This window comes from Tinamus guttatus, unplaced genomic scaffold (assembly GCF_059628265.1).
Source record: "Tinamus guttatus ecotype Peru unplaced genomic scaffold, ASM5962826v1 Tinamus_guttatus_pri_ptg001087l, whole genome shotgun sequence".
Classification (NCBI taxonomy): domain Eukaryota; kingdom Metazoa; phylum Chordata; class Aves; order Tinamiformes; family Tinamidae; genus Tinamus; species Tinamus guttatus.
In genome coordinates this window covers 1,135,443-1,147,788 of record NW_028289621.1, presented here as the reverse complement: position 1 = coordinate 1,147,788, position 12,346 = coordinate 1,135,443, and the positions used below count along the sequence as shown (strand labels likewise).

Below are 12,346 nucleotides of genomic sequence, written 5' to 3'. Positions count from 1 at the left end.
GGGGACCTGGGTGTAACCTCTGGGGCTGCTCTCCTCTTCCTCCTGCTCCTCCTCCTCTGGTGACGGAGCGGGACGGCCAGGGCTGGGCTGACTTCTGGGTCCCTCGGGCTGGATGTGGCCCAGCCCTTGGCATGGGCCGGGGCACCGTGCCCGGGGCTTGTTCATCGCTCGGGTTTCATCACTTACGTTGCGCTGTGGCCGTCACTGGCGCGAGGTCTCTTGGCCCTGGAGCAGGCAGGTAAGCTGGAGGCCTTGTCCTCTCCTGGATGGTGCGACTTCATGCCAAGCTGGCAGAGCTGGGGGCTCTCACCCTCGGGGGTGGCTTTTGGGTGGCTTTTGGTGCTCCTTCCTCCCCGCGAGTCCCACATGTTCTCCAGGGATCTGGAGAGCCCTTAATGCTGCCAGGCTCTGCGTTGGGCAACGTCTGGAGGGCAGGCGATACCGCGGCCTCCCGGCGAAACCTGGCAGCGCCCAGGAGGAGCCGCCTCCTTGTGCAACGCCGGGCCCGAGGGATCCTCACCCCAGTCTTGTCTCATGGGGAGGTTTTGCTGTTTTGGAGCTGGGTTCGTTTTGGCGTGTCGCAAGCGGGAGTCTTGGACGTGGTTAGTGCGCTCTGGTCTTGCTGGCTGCGACTAGGGAATGCCTGGCTTCTATCGTATATACATCCCATACATCCTTATGTTGCATCCTTGCCTGCTCGTGCAGGTGGCTTTGGCTTTTGGCAGGTGACCAGATGGTTTTGCAGCACGGTGCTGGTGGAGGTCACCTCACCAGAGGATCTTCCCAGCAGTGTCATCTCGTGCTTCCCTAAAAGGCTTCCTTTGGGAGAGAGGAAGAGGCAAATGAGCTGGCATATCAAGTCATCTCCAAAACTCCTATTTTGGAAGCCGTATTGGCCCTGGGAGGCAGGATGGAGTGCCCAGGGAGCCACCGTGGCTCGGCCACGCGTGCGTGCCCACGAGTGCTGCTGGCGCGGAGGCCGTTCTAGCTCCGAGAGGAATTGCAGGTTGCATCAACGCGGCTGCGTTTGGAGGTGTTTGAAGAGCAAAGAGCTGCTAAAGCCGCCCCAAAGCTGGCTATGGCCAGCCCTCTTTGTGCCAGGTGCTTTTCCGTGCTGCTCCGCTTGGCCAGGCATTGCCTCGGGGCTGCGGTGGCTGGAGATGCCCTTCGCCTTTCCGTAATCACTGTTAGTTGTCTAAGGACAACAATATACCCAGGAGAAGGAAAGAAACAGAGAGGCTCTGCAGACCTGTGCGTTGGTGGCTTTTAGTTGCCCAGCCCTGCTGTGGGGATCTTCCACCCTTGGGGCTGCTCTTTCCCAGCATTTGGAGGCAAGAGGAGGAGAGTTGCCTTTGCAAAGCTGGAAATTTCTTCGTTTTCCTCCTCAAAGCATCTATCAGCCCTGTCACAGCTCTTCCCCTGGCACTTTAGGTCTTGATAGGAGGTTTGAGGGATGCGTTTTGCCCTCTCCAAAGCCTTAGCGCTTCCCCAAAAGCTGGGGCACGTGGGTTCGTGCCGTGGGACGTGCTGCCAAGCACAGAGCCGAGGGCTTTCAGTAACGTGTTCCTTCCACCCCGCTGCGTTTGCCGGGAGGCTCCGGCTCCCGTCGCGATGCGAGCGGTGATGATGGGACTCGTTACACCCAACGCGCTGCCGAAACCGCCTGCCGGTGACTCAGCGCCGTGCCCGGCCGCCCGCCCTCGCCCGGTGCTTTTGGAGCCAACTTTACTGCTTTTAAACCACATCTGCAGTCTTGGGCATAGCAAATCCATTTTGGGGTTTTTATTATATTTACCATTCTGAGGAAGCTGGCGCATTGCACATTTTAGTGTATTTTTTTCTCCTTTTTTCTTTGGTACCTTTTTTAAAACTTAAACAGCCGGAGTTGCATTTCCAGATGATGCCCAGGTGATGACTCACTTTCCTAGCTGAGGTAATTTAAAAAAAAAAAAAAAAAAGTGGGGGCAATGACTCAGTTCAAGTATTTTTATTTTTTAGCATGGTCATAGATTTTCCAAGTTCTTCACTAGTGCCCCTGTATGTGCTGGTAAGTGATATCCTCTCCTGGTTATAAGAGGCCTCAAATGTTGCAGACTTAGTTAAAGATAATTCCATATTTCACAAATATTTATTGTCTGGATATCCTGTTTTGCCCTGTTTGCGACTTATCCTGGAATTATTGGAATTGTTGTTTATTTGTGTCATTCTGGTTGATATCAGATGCCTGTCCAGGTTTCCCCTGTCACAGAACCGGTTAATTGAAGAGGTGGTAAAATGCATTGCTGTATGGACCAGCCCTGACAGTAATATTCGCCATCCCTTCAGAACACCTGATTTAGGGTGTTTTAAGCAGTCTCACCCCATTCCTGCTCTTTTGCACCTGTGCAAACATGAGCGTGCGCCTGAGAGCTTCCTTATAACTCATCTCGCCTCTTATTTTTTTTTCCACCTTCTTTCTGCAAAATGCAGTGCTATAGATGACAGAAAAAAAAAACAGCGCTAGGCAAAGCAGAACAGTTCAGCTTGGGCTGTGCTTTAAGTGGGAACTCAGCTGCGCACCTGGTTAGAGGAGCTGTGCACACAAAAAGCATCAGTGAGAGCCATGAGCGGCCCCAGCCATGGGGTATTTTTGCTTTCCTAAGAAATCTTGGGGTGGATTTTCCCAGAAATCGCCATCTGTGACCCATCTTTCCAACCTCAGGGGCTTCATTTAACATCAGAACTGCTTTAGCTTGCAGGTTGCAAAGGGGAGATGCTGAGATGCCTTTAGCACGCGAGCTCCTAGGACGACGTGCTGAGCTGGACACCTTGGACTGCTGGGCTCGAAGCCCTTTTCCTGTAAAGCAAAATTTGGGCAGCTTCTTCGCGTGGGGATATTGCTTATAGTGAACATGTTGCATCGATTCTGCCCGGCCTCGAAATCTGCTGTTCAGGAGCTGTTTTCGATGCTGGTCTAAGCACATGGAGTGGCCACGTGGAGCTCGCCCGATGCCGTCGCCTCCGCTCCTCTCTCCTCATAGCAGGGTAAATTATAGGGAAAAGTGCTGGCCGGATACACCTGATAGCAGCTTGCGGCTGCTCTTCCAGGCTTCTCGCCTTAATTGGGAAGATTAACACTCTGCCCTTGGTCAGGGGAGAAAGGGGCCAAATTTGCCACCTTCTCTAGAAAAAGTCAATGTTGAAATGACAGAGGTTCTCTGCTTCCAACAGCTGCTAGAACAACTATGCTGCAGCACTGATTTATTGCCCTCCAATGTTGCATTCTTGCTCTGAATCAAGTTATTTTGATTTCTTTACCTTTTTCTTTTTTTTTTTTAATACCTCCTAAACAAGAATTCTAGCAGCTAAGAAACGGCAGAAAAATATTTTTCTCTGCGTATCAGTAGCTCTTAGCAAGTGATTTGTTAGGTGAGTTCCTGTTTTTTAAGAGACTTTTAAAACATAATTTGAGTGTTTTAAGGTATGGTTCATGGATTTGAAGTGGTTTGTTTCCCATTTAAGAAGGTGCTCGTTGCCACACTGCTCTTCTGGCCTTCAGGAGCAGCAGGCTCCGGGCTGCTGGAATTTCAGTCCTGGCCGTGCAATTTCAAGATGGTTCCATTTGTTCTCAAGCTGATAAAACAGCCTGCAAAGGTGTTGGATCATGGTTATTTCTTGCAAAAAAGGCTGTACAAAACTCACCCAAATGCCAGGAGCAGCGGGAGCTTCCCGTGACCTGTCCAGCTTGTGGCAGCTTGTTTGCTGGCACTGAGTGAGCTGTGACTGGAAGGTGATTTAATTTAGTAGTCGGGTTGGCTTCCCTGCCTGGACAAGTGGGAGAATGAGCAACACTCCTTGCTTTATCACTGAGTATTGAATATCGATGACTTCACCTATGAAGCAATGGGAATGGAGGCTGTAGCTGCTGCTGTGAAGCTCACGGGAGGAAGGTCCTCGAGCTGCAGCATCCCCCATGGCTGAGGTGGGTTTGAACCTGGCCTTGACTTCAAGCTTTTTCCAACTGCAAGAGGCCAGAGTATAGGCCAAGGTCCCCTCTCAGCATCCTGAAGAGCTGGGCTTTCCTTGGGCAGCGTTTTAGGAAACTGAGGCTTGCGTGCTTCAAGCATGCCTATGGAAATGCCTATGGAAATGGGCATGGTGGCTCCTTTCAAGTTTCCCTTGGTAGAGAAATGGAGCAAGCAGAAGGTTAATCCTCTACTTCGGGGGGTCTTCAAGAGAATAAGAATTACTATGAGAGTAAGAATTTCCTGAGAGGCGAGCATGGCTTTCTTTCTGTTCCAGAGCCAGGAATTTAAATAAGGCTTTATTTGGTGGACTACACAAGAATAAGAATTACTATGAGAATAAGAATTTCCTGAGAGGCGAGCACGATTTCTTTTTTTCTCCCCGCTTTTCTTTTCCTGTTTGTGCCAGAGCCAGGAATTCAAATCAAGCCTTCTAAGTCTTAGTCCACCAGCTTACATGAGACCACCCCATTTTCTCTATTTTCTTGCTCTTTGGTTAGAATTCTCTTAGGAATATTATTAGCTTATGCAGGTTTAGGACAGATTGAGTATTCAGCTCTTCCTCTCCAAAAGGATATTCACGGCATCACCTGCTTTATTATCCAAGTGTTGCTTCATGGGGAATATTGCCATTCTCCATGCGCCGACGGGAGCAAACTGTTGAAATTCAGGAGCAAGTTAAACTGATCTAGCAGGTTATTGTCTTAAATGTGTGCAAATGCTGGAGTGCTCCCTTTGCTAAAAGATGCATTTGCCCAAGTGCAGCGTTTAGGAGAACGATTTGACCAACAGGCTTTTGGGGGTGATTTTGTGGGTGTCTTGGGTATTTTATCTGGTCCTGCTGCACCCCGGCGCTTTGCAGGTGTCTGCAACAGGGTTGCAGCTTGTTTCTGGGTCCTCTAGTGAGGAGAACTGTGGTTTTCAGTCTCAACCTGCTGCAGGAAGGTGGATATTCCATGGAGGCATGTCTCCAAATCCGGAGAGAGCCGCTGACCGGCCAAGTGCAGTGACTAACACCAGGCCACGTCCCTGCCTCTAATGAATTTGACAGGTTTTTTCCCTAGCCGTGGCTTGGAGCTGTGTAACTGCAGCAGCGAAAGCGCTCGGGCTGCTCCCAAGTGAGAATGTGGAGCAGGGAGCACGAGGGATTCGCATGGATACCAGGAATGCTCAGTAGTGGTGGTTTTGACAGCTTAAAGGAGGTGCTTGATAGGTTTGCAAAAAAACAGTTTTGTGGCCATCAATCCCTGAACTTCCCCATCTCCCAAAGCAGCATCTAGTGCCTATCCTGGTCACTCTTGGACCAAAATTGGGCTGGAGCGGGAGCACTCGAATGGGTGGTGTGTCTGTCAGTCCGTGTCTCCTGTCTGCAAATGCTTCCAAGCACGGTGCTCCCTGTGGGCTGAGCTCTCAGGTGTCCTAGGTGCATCCGATTTGGGACAAATTACAGGGATTCTCCCCCAAATCAGGCATTGCTGAGGCACGTGCAGCAGGCCACGGTGTTCCCGCGGGCACAGGGTGAGCTCAGATCCCTGCTGCTCCGCAAGGGAGGCGGCTCTTTGCTGGGTTAGCAAAGACATGCGGATTTTAAAGTGCTTTTAATTTCCTCATGTTGACTGACTTGCCCTCTCATGTCTGGAGCCCTTGTCATGAAAAGGCAACGAAACCACAAGTTCCTCCAAAAAGAGAAATACGTCCTGAGTGAGTCACAGTTTCTTGACTAGCCCTATCATTCTTTTTATTTATATTTATTTATATATATATATATGATGAGAAAAGGTATTTTAATACATGTTGTGTTCACATTTTGACATGTCTCTGTTTGTCTAATGCACGGCTGCTGTTAATCAGTCAGTCGTTGCGATATTGGACTGGGAGGGGTCCGAGAGCGACGGAGCGCCTGGACCGGCAGCAAATTCCAGCCCTGTTTCTGTTGGAAGTGCTCGACTCCCTGTTGGGAAATACTTGGTTGCCGTGTGTTTTCAAAATGGAATGAATCTGCCAGCTTTCAGGGTGACTTGCAAATGCTCAAATGCTGCATTTTGCAGTTTGTTTGGGGAGATTCGTGTGTGTGTTTTTTGCTCCTGCAGTTCACTTGTTCCTAGAAGCTTATGAAGCCCCTGAGGACGCAGGCGCCGAGAGGGGTTTGTTGGTGCTTATTGCTCATCCCCGGCTGCTTCACAGCTGTTAAAACACGGGGACGGCGCCAGCGTCGCGTGACCTCCCGCTACTGCAGGAGGGAGCAAATAATCCCCCCCAATCCAGCATTGCACCGTGTTCAGGGGATTTTTTTTTACATGCAAACATGATGCAGCCTGTGTCTGGGGAGGCAGTTCATATTGGAAAATCTGATATTGGAAGATTCTTGCCCTCGGGGAGAAGCGGAACTTTTGCAGCATGGACTCGAAGATGCTGTCCCAGCTCATTCCAGAGTCACTGAGGTTGCTTCTCTGGAGGATGCCCGGTCTGTTTTATAGACTTTCCACCTGAGCTGACAAGCATAGGGGCGACAGTGTATTTTGTGCTATGAAAGCACTTGAACAGCAGCTTTCTTTAAAGCTCTTGGCTTATAGCGGTCTTGGCTGCCCCTTATGGGGTTAAAGATGCTAGAGACGGGTACCAGCGACTTAAATCTCAGTGAGTTGGTTAGGTAATTACATTCTTGGAAACTTGTCTTTAAGGGAAGTCCTAAGGGTTTGAAAGCGAAGCAGTAGGAGTGGGGATTAGGAAAAAAGTATTTGTGAAGGGAGATTGACTGAATTTCCTTGCCTGAGAGTAGCCTGTAGAGGAACCGTTTTCTGCTTGTTAGAGCCAGGCGATTCGTCCTTGTGCCAGGTGGGATGATCTGAGCATCCCTCTTTGCCCCTTGCTGGAGATCTCTTAGCTCTCCTGCCTGGCGGGTCGTGCAGCCAGTGCCTCTGCTCTTGTTATCTGAGTGTTTCTGCCAGTTGTGGCCCCAGCCTCCTGTTGCACGTGACGTCCCTGCGTCTTGCAGTGCGCTGCACGGTGACATTTCTTGCATTGCTCGGGAGCGAGGTCTGCTCCAGTTTCCTGCAGCGCCCTGTGATGCAACTTCTTGTTGCCTGTGCTGCTGTCCCAGAGCACTACCTCTGTCATAGAATCACAGAATCCCAGAATGCTGAAGGTTGGAAGGGACCTCAAGGGACATCTAGTCCAACCCCTGCACACGCAGGGTCACCTAGAGCACGTGGCACAGGACTGCGACCAAGCGGGTTTGAAGATCTCCAGAGAAGGAGACTCCACAACCTCTCTGTCCATCCGCCGCCTTCTCAAACAGCTTTGTGCTGGTCAAAACAAATCATGTATTATAGAAAACTAACATATTCCGCCACAGACTTGTTGTGATCCTAACAAGTGCTTGTGAAGATGGCTCGGAGCTTTAGGTGAGGGAGGCTCGCTGACACTGAGGAGGATGAGCCATGGTTGTCATTTCAAGCGGCGAGTGGGCTGTTTGGGATCCTGCCTTGTGATGGTCCTGAAGCCTGAATTCAGCAGTCTGGAAGGCAGAATTCAGCCCTTTGCTTACAAAGGAGTACCCTTTGCTTACAAAGTCCATTCTCATAAGCAGAGGAGGAAACCTCTAATTTCCCAGTTTTAGCAACTTTAGCTAATTAACTGAAAGGCGAAAGATCTTGGGATGTGAATTCCCATTTAGAGTTGATGTGAGCCTGCCCAGATGCCCTTTTGCAAAGACCCTGAGCTACAGGCCAGTGTGGGTACAGGCTGCTGGTTATATCAAGGCTGCAAAGGGTTGTACCCAGTCTCTTGAAAGCCACGATCCTGTCGCTCCTGAGCTTACTTATTGCTGTCCACAACCTTCTGCGTGGAAAGTCACCGCATAGGGAGCATCCTGTGTGTCCTGTGGATCACTGATTTCTGCACTTCATGCTGGTCAAAATGCTGGTGGGATCCCAGCGGGGTTTCTGTGCGCTCCCGGTTCACGCCGGTGTTCCCGTTCCGTCCCGCACGGGAGCGTGGGCAGGGAAATTATCCCGTTGTTCGCGTGTCTTCCTGCGAGGCCGATTCTGGGAAATAGGTGGTTGTTTGTTCAGTGGTTTTCCAGTAGGAAAGCAAACTGCTTTTCCACACGGTGTTTACCACCTCCTGCGGAAAGGCTTCCTTTGGATACCAGTGAGAATCCTTCCCTCGTGTCCAAGACGGCTGTGCTCCGGGGCACGGGCACGCAGGCAGAGCTTTTGGCACCTTTGGACTTCTAATCTCTTCAAAGCTGGGGGAAATCCCTAGAGATATAAGTGTTTTTGAATTTTTTTTTTTTTTGACTCTACAAAACATACTTGTAGCGGGTACCTTAATGCGTGCAGAACAGCGCAGCCCGTAAAATAAACACATGGAGCTAAATATTAACAAGACTAATGGGATTTCTGACTTGGGAAATGTGCTCCTTATGGTCTTCTGAGTTTCACACCTCTTTTCTTAGCAGGAAGACAAATACGGCTTCAAGCGCTCCAGCGATATTGGTGCTCTGTTATTGTTATATTGCTGTTGGAAATCGTGTGTGTTTGGATGCAGCTGGGTCTCACACAATGTCCTCTTCTCTCTTTAGGTACTCCCTAAGTTCATGAGATGGCCATCACCACCCAGATCTCCAAGGATGAGCTGGAGGAGCTCAAGGAGGCCTTTGCCAAAGTCGGTAAGTTGCCCGTTGTCCCAGCCAGCAGCAGGGAAGGCTCCTTGTCCCTGTGTTGCTCCGTGCTGTGGGTTTCTCCTGCCCTTGCAGGTAGCAGGGTATGGACAGTCTCCTGCTGCTCTCGTCTTCCTCCCCCTGTTCTGGAGCCCCTCAGCAGCCTTGGTGCTGCCAACTTCTCCCTTTAACCACTAAGAAAAAGAGGACGTGGGCATGGGGCTCGTGCATGCCTTGCCGCTCGGCAATGGGCTTTGCTCCCTTTCCATGGGAAGGATGGAAGAACTATCCCCCCGGGCATTGCACTGCTGTAGCCCAGGGAGCACCTCTCGGGGCTCGGACATGGGCCTGGTTCCTTGGGAATAGGAGAACTCGTTGCTTTCCAGGCTGGCAGCAGCCCCAGGGCACCGGTGGGCTGGCAAGGAGCCCTTTCCCATGCAATCCCAGGACTTTCTCACCACCTGTCAAGAGGCCCTGCCGTCTCAGCAGGGCCCGGCACACGATGGCTCCTGCAGGATAAATATTCCCGCTTGGAAGCTCTCCCCGAGCGTGCATCCGCTTCGTCTCTGCCGGCGTTGGCAGTTTGGCTGGGCCTGGCAGATGGTGGATGGTGCACAAACATTTCTGGTTTGTGCAGGTGCGTTTGAGGCGCCGCGTCTGACGAGCTTGCAGGCAAGCCTAATTAGCGGTTGTGTACCTGGCCGTTAAGGAGCGACTTGTGGTGGCGATGGAAATGCTTGGCGGCTGCTGGCATTTATTTGCATTGCCCTCCGGTGGCTCCGTTCCCCTCTGGTTCTCCCCTCCGTAACAGCCAGCCTGGCTCCGTGGGCTGCACATGGGCCACGGGTCGTGCCCTGTGGCCTCCAACTCCACCTTCCTGCTCATTCCCCATGCTGGCACTCGGTGCAGGAAGCTTAAATGGGCAGAAAACTGACATCATGGGGAAAACGATTTTCTGCTGGACTATTTTCCTGATATGGGTTTGTTTGGAGGAACGTAAAATGCAAGGGAGGAGGTGGGACGGGAGGGAGGGATCGCTGTGGCGCAGGCTGAGCTCAGCGCAGCGCCGGGGAAACCGCACCCGGCGCCTGGCACGGACCTGGATCAGTCCCGTGAGCGCCCGGATCAGCGCGGGCTGCTCTCCCTTCTTGCACATTGCGACCGCTGGAGAACTGGCATTTGGCCACTGTGGAAGGTCGACCCCAATTTCCTGCTGGTGGGGACGATCTTTATGCAGACTCCACTAATATTTCCAAGTGGGACATAAATCTTTAACCTCTGCTGGTATCTGCAGTCTCTGCTCCATGGGCATGGTGTGGTGTCTGCTAAAGCAGGTCACAGTGTGTATCTATAGTTGCCCCACGTCTTTATTAACTGAACTACCCTCTAAGTAGGATAGGGGGTCTCTTAGCTGTAGCTTGCCATGAATTCCTGATCTGCAGGTGGAAGAATGAATTTCAAGGTAGCCAGTTTTCAGGAAGTGCTGCAAATCAGTACTTAAAGCAGATTGCTTTGTAGGCAGCTCCCTGCTGTGCCTGGCTTTGCCCATGACTTTTCCAGCAGGCAGAATTCGGATGAAGTGGAGGGAGACTAGGACAATCTTGATTCCCACTTGGAGTGGTTCTGAATGTGTGTAATAATAAGGATAGAGGTGTAGGCAGCCTCTCCTGTCTTTGAATAGCTTTAAAATGATTAACTTGGATGGACTGTAGTGGCTTTTTGTTATTTAGTGTGACCTGACTAAGCAGGGTAGCTGCCTTTGCACTGGCAACAGGCTAAGTAATCCAAGTCATATAGTGACCATCCTGGGAGAGCAGCTCGCTCTGCTCAGGAGGCTGTCCCTGGTCAGTTATACAAATATAAAGGAAACATCAAAACTCTCATCATCTTGAGCCCTGTGATGGGCCCTGCGCATCCCCACCAGGTGTGGAGGCATCTGCTAGTACTTACCTTCCTTGGAGGGTTTTGTGTGTTTTAGGTATGGTGTGGCCCACAAGCACTGCTGTGGGAGGACCTCTGCCTGTCCAGAGCGTCTTCATTGCTCCCATGCCCCTTCCTTTTGCCTAAGAAGAGGTGTCTTTGCCTGGGGATATATAACAAGTTGCTAACTGGGTGTCTGCCCTTCACTTGGAGCTTCTGGGGGCGCATGCAGCAGGCTCCCGAGAGGAGGACTCTTGGTCTAGGAGCTGAGCATTGCACGGAGGGGACTTTGCAGGTGTTTGACCAGCCCTGGTGCACGTTGCTGGACTGGTGACCCTGCATAAAGGCATTCCTTAGCACTTGAGGCCTGTCAAGGGTGTTAGTGTGTGCCCTGTCACTTCTTGCTGCCTGTGCCACTTGCAACCGGTGTGTAGCTTTTCTGACAGCCAGCAAAAGGTAGGAGAGTCCTGTAGATTAGCTATGCTTGTAATAAGATGCTCACAGGTGGGAAAACCACAGTTCAAGGTTAATACTAAAGTTAGCTATAGCTCAGGTGTGCAACTTCCAGTGTCCTCAAACAGGTTCTACTGTTGGAAGTGATCCATGTAGTAAAAAGCATCCTAGCATCTCAAAAAGGGGATTAATCAGGGAATAAGAAGCATCCAGGCTTTGAATGACCTGCACAATAGTGGGGGAAGAGCATCTTGCTCCAAATCTCAATGAGTCTGTGAATCTGGACTGTAGAACTGGGTGTATGTGCTGTATGTCCCTGCACGTACTTGGACTTCATACAGAAAGCAGGCAGAACAAAATCTGCAAACTTGCTCTGATTATTTGTTTTCCTTCTTCCCAGTCACAATAGCCAAGATAAACATCTCCGAAAACACTAAGTACCTAAAATCATAGCCTGCTCGAACACTTTGTTCGCTGCTGCAAGGTGGTAAAACAATGCTCTAAAATGTTAGCTTAAGGCAAATAGGGATCCGTGCTCCTGCTAGAATGTGTCCTGCTGAGAGCATATATCCTTAAAAGGCAATGTGTGGGTTACTTTCCCCTCTTGCATCCTGTTATTTAAGCTATTTTAAGTACTCGTCTGGAGGAAGCTGAGCCAGAGCTGAGGCAGCTTTCGGGTTGTGTTGATTGTGGCTTTGCTGCGCCACCTGCATATGGGCAGGAGATGGTGCCATATATCACTGCAGTGACCTTTCTGCAGGTTTAGAGTCCTGGCGTGCATGCATTTTTCAGGAGAAATAGGAAACTTTAGCTGTGCTGTAGTTTCCTTTCCATTGGGCAGCTTGTACTGAGTCCAGGCTGCAGCTTGTCTGTTAAAACAATTTTGCCCTATTCCATTAGTAATTCTGGGCCTCGGGTCTAAGGATTTCTTTTGGGATAGCCTCTGTTTTGACAGCCTCCTCAACTGTTGAATACCACTTTGGGGTTAGCTAGTGATGGAGAATTTAGACCATCTCCTGGCTAAAACCTGGTCTTGATGCAGGAGACCCCATTAAGGTTCCCATATGGAGACCTACAGGGTGGCTGAAATCAATTATGAAATTTGTTGGTGTTGGAAAGGTGACATTTTTTTTTCCACTCTCCGTGCTGCTACCTTGGATATTTTACTGCTATTCTGGAGGAAACAGAGACAGCCCCCAGGAAAGCAGCTGCCCTTTGGGATGGGGGTTAGGTCTATCCATCACCTCTCCGGGGCTATCCCATGGATCCCAGCGGATCTGTCTGGGATCCTGCTCCCAAAGTGCCT

The 12,346-nt window shown here is 50.6% G+C and overlaps 1 protein-coding gene across 2 annotated transcripts in view; it reads left to right on the top strand.

Annotated features, from left to right (window-relative positions):
• The window catches only part of PLS3 (plastin 3), a 40,703-nt gene that overhangs the window by 14,908 nt on the left and 13,449 nt on the right, over positions 1–12,346 (top strand). For both annotated transcript variants that reach the window (XM_088538481.1, XM_088538480.1), the window contains exon 3: positions 8,590–8,676. In XM_088538481.1, the coding sequence (XP_088394607.1) occupies positions 8,610–8,676 (67 nt within the window). In that variant the 5' untranslated portion in view covers positions 8,590–8,609. The remainder of the gene's footprint in view (positions 1–8,589; positions 8,677–12,346) is intronic.